Raw genomic sequence first — 13,572 nt, forward strand, 5'->3', positions numbered from 1 at the left:
TGACATAACTTGATTTATAGTTGTACAAATTCTGGACTTTCCTTACCATCACAGTGGACCTGTAAATGTTACTGGAATCTTTGGCGTTTCTGCTGCTCCCTCCTTTCTCAGCACTGCGTTCATCATACATTGGAAAAATTACCAAACCCTTTCATTGATCTGTGATGTAACATTAATCTTAAGATTAGAAAACACTTTAAATGGATCAGTTGGGCCAATTTATTTATGTACAGCAGCTGACAATATCTCTTGACCCTCATTTAATTAGCTAATCAGTGTGGTTCTCACTTTTTCAGCGCTGTTGTGGTTGTGTGTCTGTATCGCTGTCTGATTTCCTATTTTTGCATTGTTATATAATGTCCTCTTGCAGGAGTTTGTTCGTGTCTGTTAATAGCTCACTAAAGATACATTGACAACAAAAAACTTGACACAAAAGGAAGAAATTCCACTTTATTTGGAAAAAAAAGTGGTTTAAACAGCCGTTTGTACATATGAAAAGATGTACAGCCCGTCTGGAACCTCCCCCTCCAAGCAAATGTCAAAGTTGAAAAGAACGAACTGGAAATGAATTAGCTGTGCTGTCTGTTTGACATTTTTGCGAGATTTATACATAAGTGCTGTTTTAGCCTGTCTTCGTTTTCAGAGAAAGAACTAGTCAGAAAGAGATTCAGTCTAAAAACGTGGTACAAAATGGATGCACACAAACATATACCCAACGTTCCAAGTATGAAAACAGTGTACACTAATAACAACTCTTAAATCCGTCCTAGTAACATGTATCTCAGTACTGTCTGTTCATATTTTAGTGAAGTTGTTGTACCAACTGCCACCAGTGCACTCCCATTAGAGCTGGAAGCGCCAGCACAGGTGCCCCAGTCTGTCAATGTTTTTGTGCAGCACGCTGTGGATCGGCGCCACATATCTCGCCACATCCCCGTCCCGGGAGAAATCTCGGAAGAAGTGGCCCTTCTCCGAGCTGAAGACAAACTTCTGGGGCAGCGGGCCGTTCCCTCTGATGTACTCCCACACGGCCAGGAGCAGCAGCCTCACCTCGAAAGGAGTGAGGCAGGGGAAGGCTTCGTGCACGTTGGCCAGCACGGGAGGCAGGAGCTGCCCCTCCCCCATGCAGGACACGAGGAGGCACGAGGCCTGAAGGTGCCACGCGGAGTCGGTGGACAAGCCCTCGCGCGAGGCCTCCCAGTGGGCGAGCAGCGTGGCCAGGAGGCCCCGGAGCACCGCCGAGCAGTAGCAGAGGGCGGGCCGCCCGGCTGCCACCACCTGGAGCAGGGGGAAGAGCACCGGGTGGGCCTCGAAGCAACGACGGATGTGGATGTCTCGCTCCACCGTGGTGCGGGCGTGCTCCTCGGGGGGCCAGGACAGCTCGCTGTTGGCCACGTCCGGACACACGTTTTCCACCAGCGTCACGGCCACGACCTTGGCCGCCTCGGCGTTGATTGGCGGAGGCTCGTCGGAGTCGGCAGGCGATCTGGAGCCGTTGATGGAGCCGTTGAGACCGGAGGAGCTGCAGCACTTGACGATCACTGAAACCAGAGTCTGGACGTTCTGTGGACAGAGGAATGAGACGTGTTACAGTTTCAGTCAATCTTCTGCCTTTAAGAATTTCCATTTTTATTTGTTGTTAAAAAAAAATCTCAGATCAATCATGAATTGTACCTGGATTATCCCTGCAGGGTCGGGCTCCTTGGTGGCAATGCGGACCTGCAGGCCTTTTCCAATCACCCCAGCGTGAAACACAGACCACACGCTTCCAGAGAAGTTGACGGCGGTGCCAAATCGACAGTTGATGTCCAGCAAAGAGGCTCCGACTGTTGGGGCCGCGGGCGCAGCGGTCACAGGGGCCCCGGACATGTCTGAAGCCTGTCCGCCAAACAGGTCCGCGTTGCCTCTGTGCAGCGCTCCCTCGACGAGCTGCTGGAGCACCGCCTTGAGAGTGAGCGGCGAGTACGCCGCAAAGCGAGACAAGAGCAGGGCGGAGCAGTTCACGGCCTCACTCGCCTGCCCGCCATCCTTCCCCACCTTGGCGCTCTCGCTCCGTCTCCTCAGGGCCAGGAAGAAATGGCTGACCGCTGCGCGGGAGAGCAGGAGCAGGTGTGCCGGGGAGGAGGTGCGGGGAAAAGGGCTGCAGGACAGGAGGCGGACTGTGGCGTGAGACACCGCCGGGTCACCGTGGAGAAGAAGCGGGCCGAAATCGTGGAGGTGCCCCGAGACAGCTGCGCCAACCTGTACGGCCATGGAGCAGTGGGCTGCACCCGCGCCCCTCCTCTCTTCGTCTTGGCTCTGAATGGCGGCGGCCAGGTTGAGGAGCAGCTGCCTCAGCTGCCGCGGCCCCAGAGTGTGCGTGTGGTTCTGGGCCACGCAGCGAGCCACGGCGGCCGGGACGAGGCCCGCCATGCAGGAGGAGAGCATGGTGTGGAGCTGCCAGGCCAGGGCCAACTCCTCCGGGTTGCGGGCCTGGGTGAGCAGCTGGCAGAAGGTCTCGGTGGCCACGCTGACGCCGCCGTACACGGACAGCAGGCAGAGCAATTGGTGCAGCCACAGGTGACGCTTCCTCTCCAGCCGCAGGGTCTCGGCGCAGAGCTGCGCGATGTGCGACTGCAGCTCCTCCAGGAAGGGCACCACCCTCTTTGACGGGGAGGACAACAGATGGGGGTTGATCTCCGGTCCGTCAGAGCAGTTGAACACCAGCTTGTGGAGGTGCAGCAGCAGCAGTTGGATGAGGCGATCGCAGCCTTCTCTCACCCCTTCGTGGGGAGAGGGCGTCGGGCCGGAGATGATGACCGAGGCCGGGGTGGCCGTGTCCGCCAGGAAGCGGAGGACCTGGGCGCCTCCAGACGGGCTCTGGCTGATGAGGTGGACGGCCAGGCCAAGCATGTTGTCCAGCTCATCCCTCGGGAGGCCCTGCAGGAAGGCTTGCAGCTGGAGCAGGACGGGAGGGCGGAGCAGCTCCACCAGGTCCGCAGACACGGCGCCAAAGAGGTTTGGAGACATGGCGGCCAGCTGCAACAGGAACGGCACGGCAGCGCGACGGAGCTGCGGGGAACTTTCCCACGAGGTCGAGGAGGAAGTGGGGGACATTGGGCTGGAGGGACACAGGCTTTCCTGGAACATCTTGAGCAACTCTTTCCTGATGCTGTCCGAATGGTGTGCGGCGAGGTGTCCCAGGATCCCCACCACTGAGCCGATCTTTGGCACTCGGCTGCCTTTGTCCATGAGCACCTGGTCCTTTGCGCCGTGCGAGCAGAAGTCCTTGAGTCCGCACACCAAGACTCGACTGATGATGGTGCCCGGAAAGGCCGAGCCGATGTGAGCCACGACCCAGTCAAAGTGTGGAGAGTGCTGCACCGAGGTGTCCAACAGAGCGTCCACGCAGGCATCGGGACACCAGGCCAGCATGGCGGCCAGACACTGGGAGTAGGCTTCCATGAGGGAGCGGGTAGCGGCGCAGGACATCCAGAGCTGGAGCAGCTCGTTGAGGCTGGCGGAGTGGGGGGCCACCCTGCGGCCGGCATGCTTGCTGCTCAGCTGACCCAAGAGGTCCACGGCCCAAGTGGAAACCAGAGGGGCCCAGGCCCGGGGATTCAAACGAATGAACTCTGACAAGACACCATGAACCTCCTACAGACAAAAAAATATATATATATAAATTTTACCAAACCTAAATCTAAAACACAGGATGACATTTTTGACTGCTTATTTCATTAAGTCAAACTAAGTAATGATTAAAAATCAATTTAAAAAAAACATAAGTACAATGCTTTATACTAATTAAGTTCTTAAAAAGAACTGTGCAAACCTGTATGATGTCCTCCAGGTTGGAGCTCACTGCAGAGCTGGCATCGCCGTCGGTCTCAAGGTTGTGCAGGAAGGCAGATACGTGCTCATCATACACACCCCTCAGATGTTCCAGCACGGCGCCACGACAAGCAGGGACGGAGCGAAGCAGGCGCACAGCACAACGGGCGTGCTCCCGGACGCTGAGTTTCCGGCCCTGAACAGTGTCGACGCCATTAATGAAGGACTTGATCTCCTGGGACAGTTCCTGGGCGCTGGAGACAAATGGACACAGCGAATGTGAAGGTGAACTGGGAAGTTCTTCTTCATTATTATTCTTTATTAACCAGGAGCTGAGAAACATTTAGTATTTAGTTAAACCATCTTTTCTTTCTGGGGTCATTCACGAAAGCAGAGAAACATAGGAGGAGGTTTGGGATACCTGAGGGAATGGGGAATAGGAGATTTTCCACAGATTAAAAAAAACATTAAAATAGTGCATACTCCTTATATTCACATCTATCACATTGAACAGAAGGTGTACATTAAAGAGGTGGGAAAAGTTAATAAACGCATAATTTGCTTCAAGCATTTTAGCTATTATATTAACTATCCTTGTATGGTTTATAATGCAGTATACATTATATGAACGACTGCAGTCTGCTATGAAATCAATCATTACTTTTAATACTATTTTAGAAAAAGATAAATTAATAATGAATAATCCTTTACATACAGTCACTGTTATTAGAAAACTTCACTCGAAGTAATTATTTTATCACTTTGTGTCATGTATGACACGCTAAATCGTAAACAATTAAATGGTAACCAAAAAGTACTCAGCGCAGCCGTTAATGTAAATCCACCAACTTCAAAAAACCTTTTTATTTTGCATCCTGGCAACGTATACTCGGTCCTTTACTCACGCTAACTTAAAAAGACGCGCTGAAATACTGATAAAGTGCGGGTGTGCCTGTTGTGTCACGGCCGCTTGTGTCTCTCCAGCGGCACACTCACCCCAAGGCAGTCTGCGGTGTGTGGCTGTGGGAGCTCTGCATCGCTTTCACCGGCTTCCCGTCCAGCGCCACAGACATCCTTTGGTCCGCTAACATCAAATCCTTGCGTCAAAACCCTCCTGTCGGCTGTGGCCCTTCCACGGAGGCGAGCGTGACCGGTTTTTGTGATATTTTTCCCCCTTCGTCTAATTTCGGGACAAAAATACATCGAAAGGGCGCTTCGAAGCCGGAAGTTTGGACTTCTTCGTCCCAACGAAACGCTTAGAGAGACGACACGGCTAGAGACACCTAGCGGTTCTGCGGAGACATGTTGGCATCCATGTTGTTACTGTCGTATGTTGTGGTTGTACGTAAGCTGTTTTGTATCAAAATTTGAAATCAACAATGTAACCGATATGAGTGCAGATAAAAGGCATTTTCTTTGACCGCATTTATTCACGTTTTCGACAAGCAAAGAAACGACTTGAAAGTGAAATCTCGAAGAGTCAAATTTCAAAATACAGGAGGTAAATCGGTAAATAAACATAAATGAAAATAAAAAAGAGGTTTCAAAATACAGCACAAAAATAATACAAGTAGAACGCTGTGTTGGGTTATTGATCATTACTAATATTAATTTGATCGTGTAACCAGTTAACGATCGCGTTTCGATGCTTTTATTGTGAAGGTTCGGGCAGCTGAGTCGTCAGCTGATCGGTGACATTTGAGCTTTGGTCTAAGTTGTCGGTATTGTGCATAGAAAAGACTTGAAATTAATCGCATCACCGCGGCTGCGAGACGTCACGGGTAAGACAACAGCTTTGTCGAAACTGTATCGGTGGCCGCCGGGTGTTAGGGTAAGGGTTGCGATATGCAGCCAAACAGTGATCGACTGTGTTTACATCTCAGGCCTGGACCAGCGTCGTCGCAAGGTCCACATTATGAATTCCCGTCAAGGCGATACAATTGTTTCACCAGCGAGGGCGCATTCACAAGGGGGTTGGGAGTAGATGCGGTTTATGATAATTCTCTTGAAAAATAAAGCCATTACAATAACTCGTAATTCGTTTTTAGGATGCTTCTCGCCAATAGATCTTACGCTGACTTAATGCCACGCTTAGATCTGTGATTTAGACCAAAGAATCATTTACCAAAGTCCTGCGAGGGGGAACATCAACAACAACGACGACGACGTCGACGACAATAACAGCAACAACTCAGCGTGTCAATTGTGACTGAAATTGTGAATATGTTGACTGGTGCTGGCTGTGAACAGTACTTTCACTCTTTATCTTAATTATTATATACAAAGTTCTAAAGTTATGAAATATAAAGTTAGTATAGTATATAGTAGTTAGTAAAGTTAGTATATAATATCAAATAAAATTAGTTATATAATGTAAAGTTAGTTATGTAACACTGTAATTGTTCATATTGAACTCTAATTTTAGGTCTGAGTGAAAGTGAGAGTTTCAGAGTCTCACCGACATGGCCCCGACCCTGGTAAGATGAACTTTTTCTTTGTTTCTGCCAAGTTGTGTCACTTATTCTGACAAGACAATACGTTTGTCTTTATAATGCTACACTCACATCATCAGTGTTTTCTACCAATATGTTGCCAGCCTGCCACTGAAATCCCAGGGATGAGAAAAACATGCTTGACCTATGTTACTTGCTTCACCATTCAGACAATAGCTACTCAATTAAGCAATATTGTCCCTTTGTGAAGTCACAAAGGGCTTACACTTTATATTACAGCTTGCAGGTGATTGACACCACCTCCCGCCAGGCATGTGGAGGTCCTACTTTGTTTCTACTTCAGTAATGCAGTGGCCAAGTCTCTGTACTAAACAATTGTTTTGCGACCATTTGTTCAAATAGTACGATGAGAAACCAGAGCCAGGAGACTTGATAGAGATCTTCAGGCCCAACTATCAGCATTGGGCTCTGTATGTTGGCGATGGCTTTGTTGTTCACCTTGCCCCACCATGTAAGTCTGCTTCAGTGACATCCGACATATTGTGTACAAATGTTTGTCTAACCAGTGTAACTTCTTTGTGTCAAAAATAAATGCAGCTGTCATTCTTTTTTTTTAATCCCAGCCGAGCATGCTGGGGCAGGATTCAGCAGCTTGATGTCGGTGGTCGCTGACAAGGCAGTGGTAAAGAAGGAGGAGCTCTGGGATGTGGTGGGAACTGACCGGTGGGAAATCAACAACTCTCTGGACAAGAAGTACAACCCCCGCCCAGCTAATGTCATTGTGAGGGATGCCTGCGAGCTGGTGGGCAGAGAGCTCAACTACAGCGTCCTCTCTGGGAACTGCGAGCACTTTGTGAACGACCTTCGCTATGGGAAGCCCGAGTCACTGCAGGTCAGTGGGCAAACTTTGGTTCAAAAGTAACACAAGGCAGAAACACAGAATGTACATCCTTTTTAGGTCTGGATTTTTGATGAGCAGAACAATGACTAGTTACAGAGCAGGAAATTAAGCTGTGACAGATGCCATTCCTCAGCTAAAACCCTCTGTCGAGGGGAGTACTGTTTAGAAATGGTTTAAGGTGTGACATTTGGAGCTGCTTATAATATTGAAAAAATATTTTCTGCGCACTTGAATTTGTAACTTCTTTTTCCCAAAAGAAGGATGGAAATTCCAAGGATGGAAGGGGGACTGCAATTAACGCAGACGAGAGAACCAAAAACAATAGTTGGTCAAAGCTTCCGTTTCCTTTACAGGTGCGTAAAGCAGGAGAAGCTGTTGCTGTGGCAGGCGTGGCTACCATAGGACTGTTTGGCCTTGTAGCTCTGGCTGCCAGTCTGTTTGGAGGCAGCAGTTCGGAAAAGAAGAACAAGCAGTGACTAAAGTCCAGATCACCAGGAAAACATTATTTATATATACAGCACACTTATGGGGACCTGCCACTAAATTGTTGTACTAGAAGGCCAGATTTTGCAAAGCCTGTCTTGAAAAGTAAGGCAATGAAATATTCATTTGAGACAGATCATTTTTTAAATGATTACAAACACTACACATTCATTTTGTTTGATGATGGAGTGGCAAAATGCTGACTAATTTAAATGCCAAAATAACTTTGAATGTTTCATTAGGACTTTTAAGATTTCTCATGGGATTCTTTTTAACTGCAAGAATATGGGCCTTTTATTATAATAACAAATACTACAAAAACACTACATACTCTGTGATGAAATCATTGTAGTGGTTCACCAGATAGTTTATACTAAGCATAAGTTCATTTGGTGATTTGTGACTTCTCTTCAACTTGTGGAACACATTAACAGTGTAAAACTGACAGTCATGTCTGGAGATCTATCACCTTAATAAGAAGTTGTTTCTGCATGACAACCATTTATTTCAATTCTTCTAACGTCTGTAATTTTGTGAATAAAGTATGATGTGTAAAGTCTGAATGAGTGTTTGTCTGACTCTGTGCACACCCGAATGGGGTCATAGTTTTGTCACTACAGTACATGAGGTCTTTAGTTTCAGGTTTTTGCTTTGATATTTTCACATATCCACCAATCTGGTCACTAAGTCAGTGAGGTTCTCATAAACATTAATAGTACTATAAGGTGGACAAATGTGCCTTTGTCAATTTCTTACAAAACATCAGTGAGGAAGTGATTTGTCCAAGTGGCAAAAAATCTGAAATAGAATTTGGTCATACAGTAAAGGAAAAGTAAAAAATAGGTCTAATAACACTTGTGTAAATGTTATTATGCAAATGTTTTATAAACTGCAGACTACATAGAAAAAGTCCAGCAAGAACACCCCAAGGAATTCCCTTCCAAACCTGCATTTCTCCATCATGTGCTGGTTGTTCCTGCACTGCACGTCGACAGCCCGAACACATCATCTTTCTTAGCAATGATGTTGTCTTTTGTTCTAGTCAGTTGAGAAAACGAAAGCATGCAGGGCGTGATTCTAAGTTTGGAGTCTGAAAGTTGATGACGGCAGAACTTAACCTGCTGTGTGTGCGTGTGTCTGTGTGTTTGGCTGGCAAGTCTGACCGGTCTCCCTCATCAGTCCACCATCAAGATGTTGCAGGTAAGACAACTGTTTATCAAATGTCACTGTGTAACAAACCGGTAGCCGCTGAGTGTCTGCGATTCGTTGGAAAGCTAATATATAATGTCACATTTAAATACGTGGGTTATACAGATGAAAAATGTACGGTATCTCTGATAGTGAAACAACAACAACAACAACAAACGCTCTACAGTGTCAGAAATTGTTTTTTGCTGACTCATCCTGTGGGCTGTTTTCACCTTTTTTTCTTCATGAGTACCAAAAAGGTTATACCATTACTGTAATTATTCATGTCAAACTCATTTTTTTTTTGTCAGAGTGATCCTAAAAGTGAAAGATTTTCAGATTCTCACTGGCATGGCCCCGCCCCTGGTAAGATGAGATCTTTTCCTTGTCTCTGCCATGTTGTAACATTTACATTTCACCTTTCAGAGAAAGGCTACTCAGTTAAGCAATTTGTCCTTTTGTGAAGTCACAAAGGGCCTATACTTTATATCACACGTCACAGGTGATTGACATCACCAGCAGCCAGGCATGTTTAGGTTCTACCATGTTATTGTTTCACTAACGCTGTGGCCAAGTCTCTGTAATAAACAATTTTTTCGACCATTTGTTCAACTAGTCCAATAAGAAACCAAAGCCAGGAGACTTGATAGAGGTCCGCAGAAATGGCTATCAGCACTGGGCTCTGTATGTTGGCGATGAGTCTGTTGTTCACCTGACCTCAAAGTGTAAGTTTGATTCACTGACATCTGACACATTGGTCTGAATGTTTGTCTAATTAGTGTAATTTTTTTGTGTCATAAAAATATGTAGCAGGAGTCAGCAGCAGGATGTCCGTGGGAGGCGACAAGGGCCTTATACAGAATCAGAAGCTCTGTGATGTGGTGGGAAGTAACCGCTGGAAAATCAACAACGTTATGGACAAGAAGTACAAGCCCCGCCCAGCTGACGACATTGTGAGGGATGGCAGAGCACTGGTGGGCAAAGAGTTCAACTACAGCGTCCTCTCTCGGAACTGTGAGCACTTTGGGAATAACCTTCGCTATGGGAAGCATGAGTCGCGGCAAGTTAGTGAGCAAACTATTTGAAAAGTAACACAAAGCAGAAATACAGAATGTATATTCTTTTAAGGTCTGAATTTGAAGCCTGACAACAATTATGATTGGCACGATAGTTATATAATATAAAGTTTGTTATCTAACTTTATATTATCTAACTTTATCTATTATATTTCTGTTATATAACTTTATATAACGTCATATTATTAATATAACTTTATAATATAATATAAGCCAGGTACAGCGTCGCAGTACCTGGCTTTTTGACTGTTCAGGCGGACAGAGACATTACTGTGAGCGGTAAGAGGAAAGGAGGGGGGTTGCAATTTATGTGAGTGAAAGGTGTTGCAATCCCGGACATGTGTGCGTAAAGGAATGTCTTTGTTGCGCGGACGTCGAACTGCTGGCCTTTGGGTTGCGCCCTTACTACCTGCCATTGGAGTTTAAATCCGTGATTGTAATCACTGTCTACGTCCCGTCCATTAGCTGGATAGCTAGATAGTTCACTGCCGAGTTACACCCAGTATGTCGACTGTCGCACCCATGAAAAGAAAACCTTGGACCTTCTGTATGCTAATGCATCTGATGCATATAGCGCCATTGCACTTCCCCCACTCGGCAGATCTGATTGCAACCATATCAGGCCCTGTTTGCACTTGGTCATTTCATGCGTTTTTCGTATTCCGATCGGCAAAAAACACATGAAGTAACCAAGTGCAAACAGTCCAAATCCGTTTTGACATCCGAATACCAAAACCGCATCGCATAAAAACGCATTCGTCATGGACGTGCGAACAGAATGCGACTTCAGTCCACATTAACGACCGCCTACTCCACTCACCTCTCCCGTGTACGTACTTGGTCGGCGCCCCACCTCCCGGCGTCGTCATTATAAAGTTACAAACAAGAAGCCAAAACAAATCATTTTTGTTAGACTCGTTTATTAGGATGCTAATAAATTTCATTCCGCATTAGCGTATTTTGTCAGTGGAGCAGCGGTCGCAGTTTCCCACATATGTGATTAAATGTGCGACGTTGCATCCGAAAATTTGCCAGCCACTGTTGATACGAAAATAAAGTCGTCACCACTCTGTCCCACCAGTCGTTACTCCTCGTTCGGATCCATACGAGCTGTAGTAGAGTTAAAACGAGTGACTTGATATAGTCCGCAAACAGGAAGTTGATTCTTATTCGCTGTCATGTAAAACTCGCCGTGGTTTTGCGCTTTACTGCCCCCAGTCGTTAAAAACGGAAATGACGCATGTTTCATTTGCATAGGTTCGGCAGGGGGGGTATAATGCGATCACAAATGGCACGCTCCAGACGCATGTTAATGCTAAGTGCGAACAGATGCTTCGAGATCCGTTCTCGTGATCCAATCCCCCAAAACAGTTACAAGTGACCAAGTGAAAACAGGGCCTCAGACTATGCCCAAAGTATGTCCCCCTTGTTCAGCGACTGCCTGTGTCTCCCTGTGAGGAGGTGGACTCAGGAAGCTGTGGAGGCTCTTCAGGACTGCTTTGACTGCACTGACTGGGATGCACTCTGTCAGCCTCATGGCCAGGACATCAACAACGTGACTGAGTGCATCTCTGTTTGCACTTGGTCATTTCATGCGTTTTTCATATTCCGATCGGCAAAAAACCCACAAAGTAACCAAGCGCAAACAGTCCAAATCCATAGATTGACTTGTGTGTTTTTGTAGCTACTTCTTCACTACTGTTTTTGATAACTGCTTGACTTGTTTTTTGAGTGCTGCAACTGTGGAGTTTTCCAATTTGGGATTAATAAAGTGAATCTATCTATCTATCTATCTATCTATCTATCTATCTATCTATCTATCTATCCACCCATCTATCTATCTATCTACGTTTGTCTTTATAATGCTAAACTCACATTACAAGTGTTTTCTACCATTATGCTGCCAGCCCGCCACTGAAATCCCCAGGGGTGAGAAAAACATGCTTGACTTATGTTACTAGCTTCACCATTCGGACAATAGCTACTCAATTAAGCAATACTGTCCCTTTGTGAAGTCACAAAGGGCCTACACTTTATGTTACAGCTCGCAGGTGATTGACACCACCTCCAGCCAGGCATGTGGAGGTCCTACTTTGTTTCTACTTCATTAATGCAGTGGCCAAGTCTCTGTACTAAACAATTGTTTTGCGACCAATTGTTCAAATAGTACGATGAGAAACCAGAGCCAGGAGACTTGATAGAGATCTTCAGGCCCAACTATCAGCATTGGGCTCTGTATGTTAGCGATGGCTTTGTTGTTCACCTTGCCCCACCATGTAAGTCTGCTTCAGTGACATCCGACATATTGTGTACAAATGTTTGTCTAATCAGTGTAACTTCTTTGTGTCAAAAATAAATGCAGCTGTCAGCTGCACTTTGTGAACAATCTTCGCTATGGGAAGCCCGAGTCACTGCAGGTCAGCGAGCAAACTTTAGTTCAAAAGTAACACAAGGCAGAAACACAGAATGTACATCCTTTTTAGGTCTGAATTTTTGATGAGCAGAACAATGACTAGTTACAGAGCAGGAAATTGAGGTGCAACAGATGCCATTCCTCAGCTAAAACCCTCTGTCGACGGGAGTACTGTTTAGAAATGGTTTAAGGTGTGACATTTGGAGCTGCTTATAATATTGAAAAAACTTTTGTACGCACTTGAATTTGTAGCTTCTTTTTCCCAAACATTTTCCAACAGAGAAAGAAACATCAAATGTTGTGGCTTAAATAAATATACTTTGTATGAAAATGCTAAGAAATTCAAAGGATGGAAGGGGGACTGCAATTAACTAAGACCAGAGAACCAAAAACAATAGTTGTTCGAAGCTTCCGTTTCCTTTACAGGTGCGTAAAGCAGGAGAAGCTGTTGCTGTGGCAGGCGTGGCTACCATGGGACTGTTTGGCCTTGTAGCTCTGGCTGCCAGTCTGTTTGGAAGCAGCAGTTCGGAAAAGAACAAGCAGTGACTAAAGTCCAGAACACCAAGAAAACATTAGATATTAAAATATTAATTTGAGACAGATCATTTTTAAAATGATTACAAACACTACAAATACATTTTTTTCAAGATGGAGTGACAAAATGCTCACTCGTTGTCGTGGTTTGCCAGATTGTTTATACTAAACACAAATTCATTTGGTGATTTGTGACTTGTGGAACACATAAACAGTGTAAAACTGACAGTCATGTCTGGAGATCTGTTTATTAATTATATACAGCACACCGATGGGGACCTGCCACTAAATGAACTTGTTTCTGCATGACAACCATTTATTTCAATTCTTCTAACGTCTGTAATTTTGTAAATAAAGTATGATGTGTAAAGTCTAAATGAGTGTTTGTCTGACTCTGTGCATACCCGAATGGGGTCATAGTTTTGTCACTACAGTACATGAGGTCTTTAGTTTCAGGTTTTTGCTTTGATATTTTCACTAATAACACTTAAATGTTATTATGCGAATGTTTTATAAACTGCAGACTACATAGAAAAAGTCCAGCAAGAACACCCCAAGGAATTCCCTTCCAAACCTGCATTTCTCCATCATGTGCTGGTTGTTCCAGCACTGCACGTCGACAGCATGAACACGTCATCCTTCTTAGCAATGGCGTCGTTTGTTCAAGTCATTTGAGAAATCGAAAGCATGCAGGGCGTGATTTTAAGTTTG

General features: G+C 45.7%; 3 protein-coding genes across 5 annotated transcripts; 2 read left to right on the forward strand and 1 right to left on the reverse strand.

The window, feature by feature from the left end:
- Positions 1–421: 421 nt before the first annotated feature.
- ints5 (integrator complex subunit 5) lies at positions 422–5,066 on the reverse strand. Its single transcript, XM_076046513.1, has 4 exons — positions 4,810–5,066; positions 3,815–4,067; positions 1,675–3,636; positions 422–1,563 (listed from the first exon to the last, which is right to left on the reverse strand). The coding sequence occupies exons 1-4, from the start codon at positions 4,902–4,904 to the stop codon at positions 844–846; spliced, it is 3,030 nt and encodes a 1,009-aa protein (XP_075902628.1). The 5' UTR covers positions 4,905–5,066; the 3' UTR covers positions 422–843.
- A 509-nt stretch (positions 5,067–5,575) lies between these two features.
- Positions 5,576–7,887, forward strand: LOC142901733 (phospholipase A and acyltransferase 3-like). Its single transcript, XM_076046349.1, has 5 exons — positions 5,576–5,594; positions 6,239–6,290; positions 6,669–6,777; positions 6,890–7,158; positions 7,521–7,887. Exons 2-5 carry the CDS (start codon positions 6,276–6,278, stop codon positions 7,641–7,643), a joined length of 516 nt encoding a protein of 171 aa, XP_075902464.1. The 5' UTR covers positions 5,576–5,594; positions 6,239–6,275; the 3' UTR covers positions 7,644–7,887.
- An 836-nt stretch (positions 7,888–8,723) lies between these two features.
- Positions 8,724–13,232, forward strand: LOC142901736 (phospholipase A and acyltransferase 3-like). 3 transcript variants are annotated; one of them, XM_076046354.1, is made up of 6 exons: positions 8,781–8,850; positions 9,150–9,204; positions 9,455–9,563; positions 9,649–9,812; positions 12,277–12,331; positions 12,754–13,232. In XM_076046354.1, the coding sequence occupies exons 2-6, from the start codon at positions 9,190–9,192 to the stop codon at positions 12,759–12,761; spliced, it is 351 nt and encodes a 116-aa protein (XP_075902469.1). In that variant the 5' UTR covers positions 8,781–8,850; positions 9,150–9,189; the 3' UTR covers positions 12,762–13,232. The 3 variants fall into 3 exon arrangements, with proteins under 3 accessions (XP_075902470.1, XP_075902469.1, XP_075902468.1); XM_076046353.1 differs by lacking the exon at positions 12,277–12,331; XM_076046355.1 differs by lacking the exons at positions 9,455–9,563; positions 12,277–12,331 and having other exon boundaries at positions 8,724–8,850.
- The last annotated feature ends 340 nt before the right edge of the window (positions 13,233–13,572 follow it).

This window comes from Nelusetta ayraudi, unplaced genomic scaffold (genome assembly GCF_046127955.1).
Source record: "Nelusetta ayraudi isolate G7.1 ecotype Tasmania unplaced genomic scaffold, CSIRO-AGI_Nayr_v1 ptg000090l, whole genome shotgun sequence".
In the NCBI taxonomy this organism is placed as follows: domain Eukaryota; kingdom Metazoa; phylum Chordata; class Actinopteri; order Tetraodontiformes; family Monacanthidae; genus Nelusetta; species Nelusetta ayraudi.

Coding starts and splice junctions, on each gene's coding strand:
- LOC142901733 (XM_076046349.1), top strand. Junction 6,778..6,889: donor TGTTCACCTTGCCCCACCAT/GTAAGTCTGCTT, acceptor TTTTAATCCCAG/CCGAGCATGCTGGGGCAGGA. Junction 7,159..7,520: donor GGAAGCCCGAGTCACTGCAG/GTCAGTGGGCAA, acceptor TTTCCTTTACAG/GTGCGTAAAGCAGGAGAAGC.
- ints5 (XM_076046513.1), bottom strand. CDS start 4,904: ATGTTAGCGGACCAAAGGATGTCTGTGGCGCTGGACGGGAAGCCGGTG. Junction 3,637..3,814: donor ACCTGGAGGACATCATACAG/GTTTGCACAGTT, acceptor TTTTGTCTGTAG/GAGGTTCATGGTGTCTTGTC. Junction 1,564..1,674: donor ACCCTGCAGGGATAATCCAG/GTACAATTCATG, acceptor CTCTGTCCACAG/AACGTCCAGACTCTGGTTTC.
- LOC142901736 (XM_076046353.1), top strand. Junction 9,564..9,648: donor TGTTCACCTGACCTCAAAGT/GTAAGTTTGATT, acceptor AAAAATATGTAG/CAGGAGTCAGCAGCAGGATG. Junction 9,813..12,753: donor TGAGGGATGGCAGAGCACTG/GTGGGCAAAGAG, acceptor TTTCCTTTACAG/GTGCGTAAAGCAGGAGAAGC.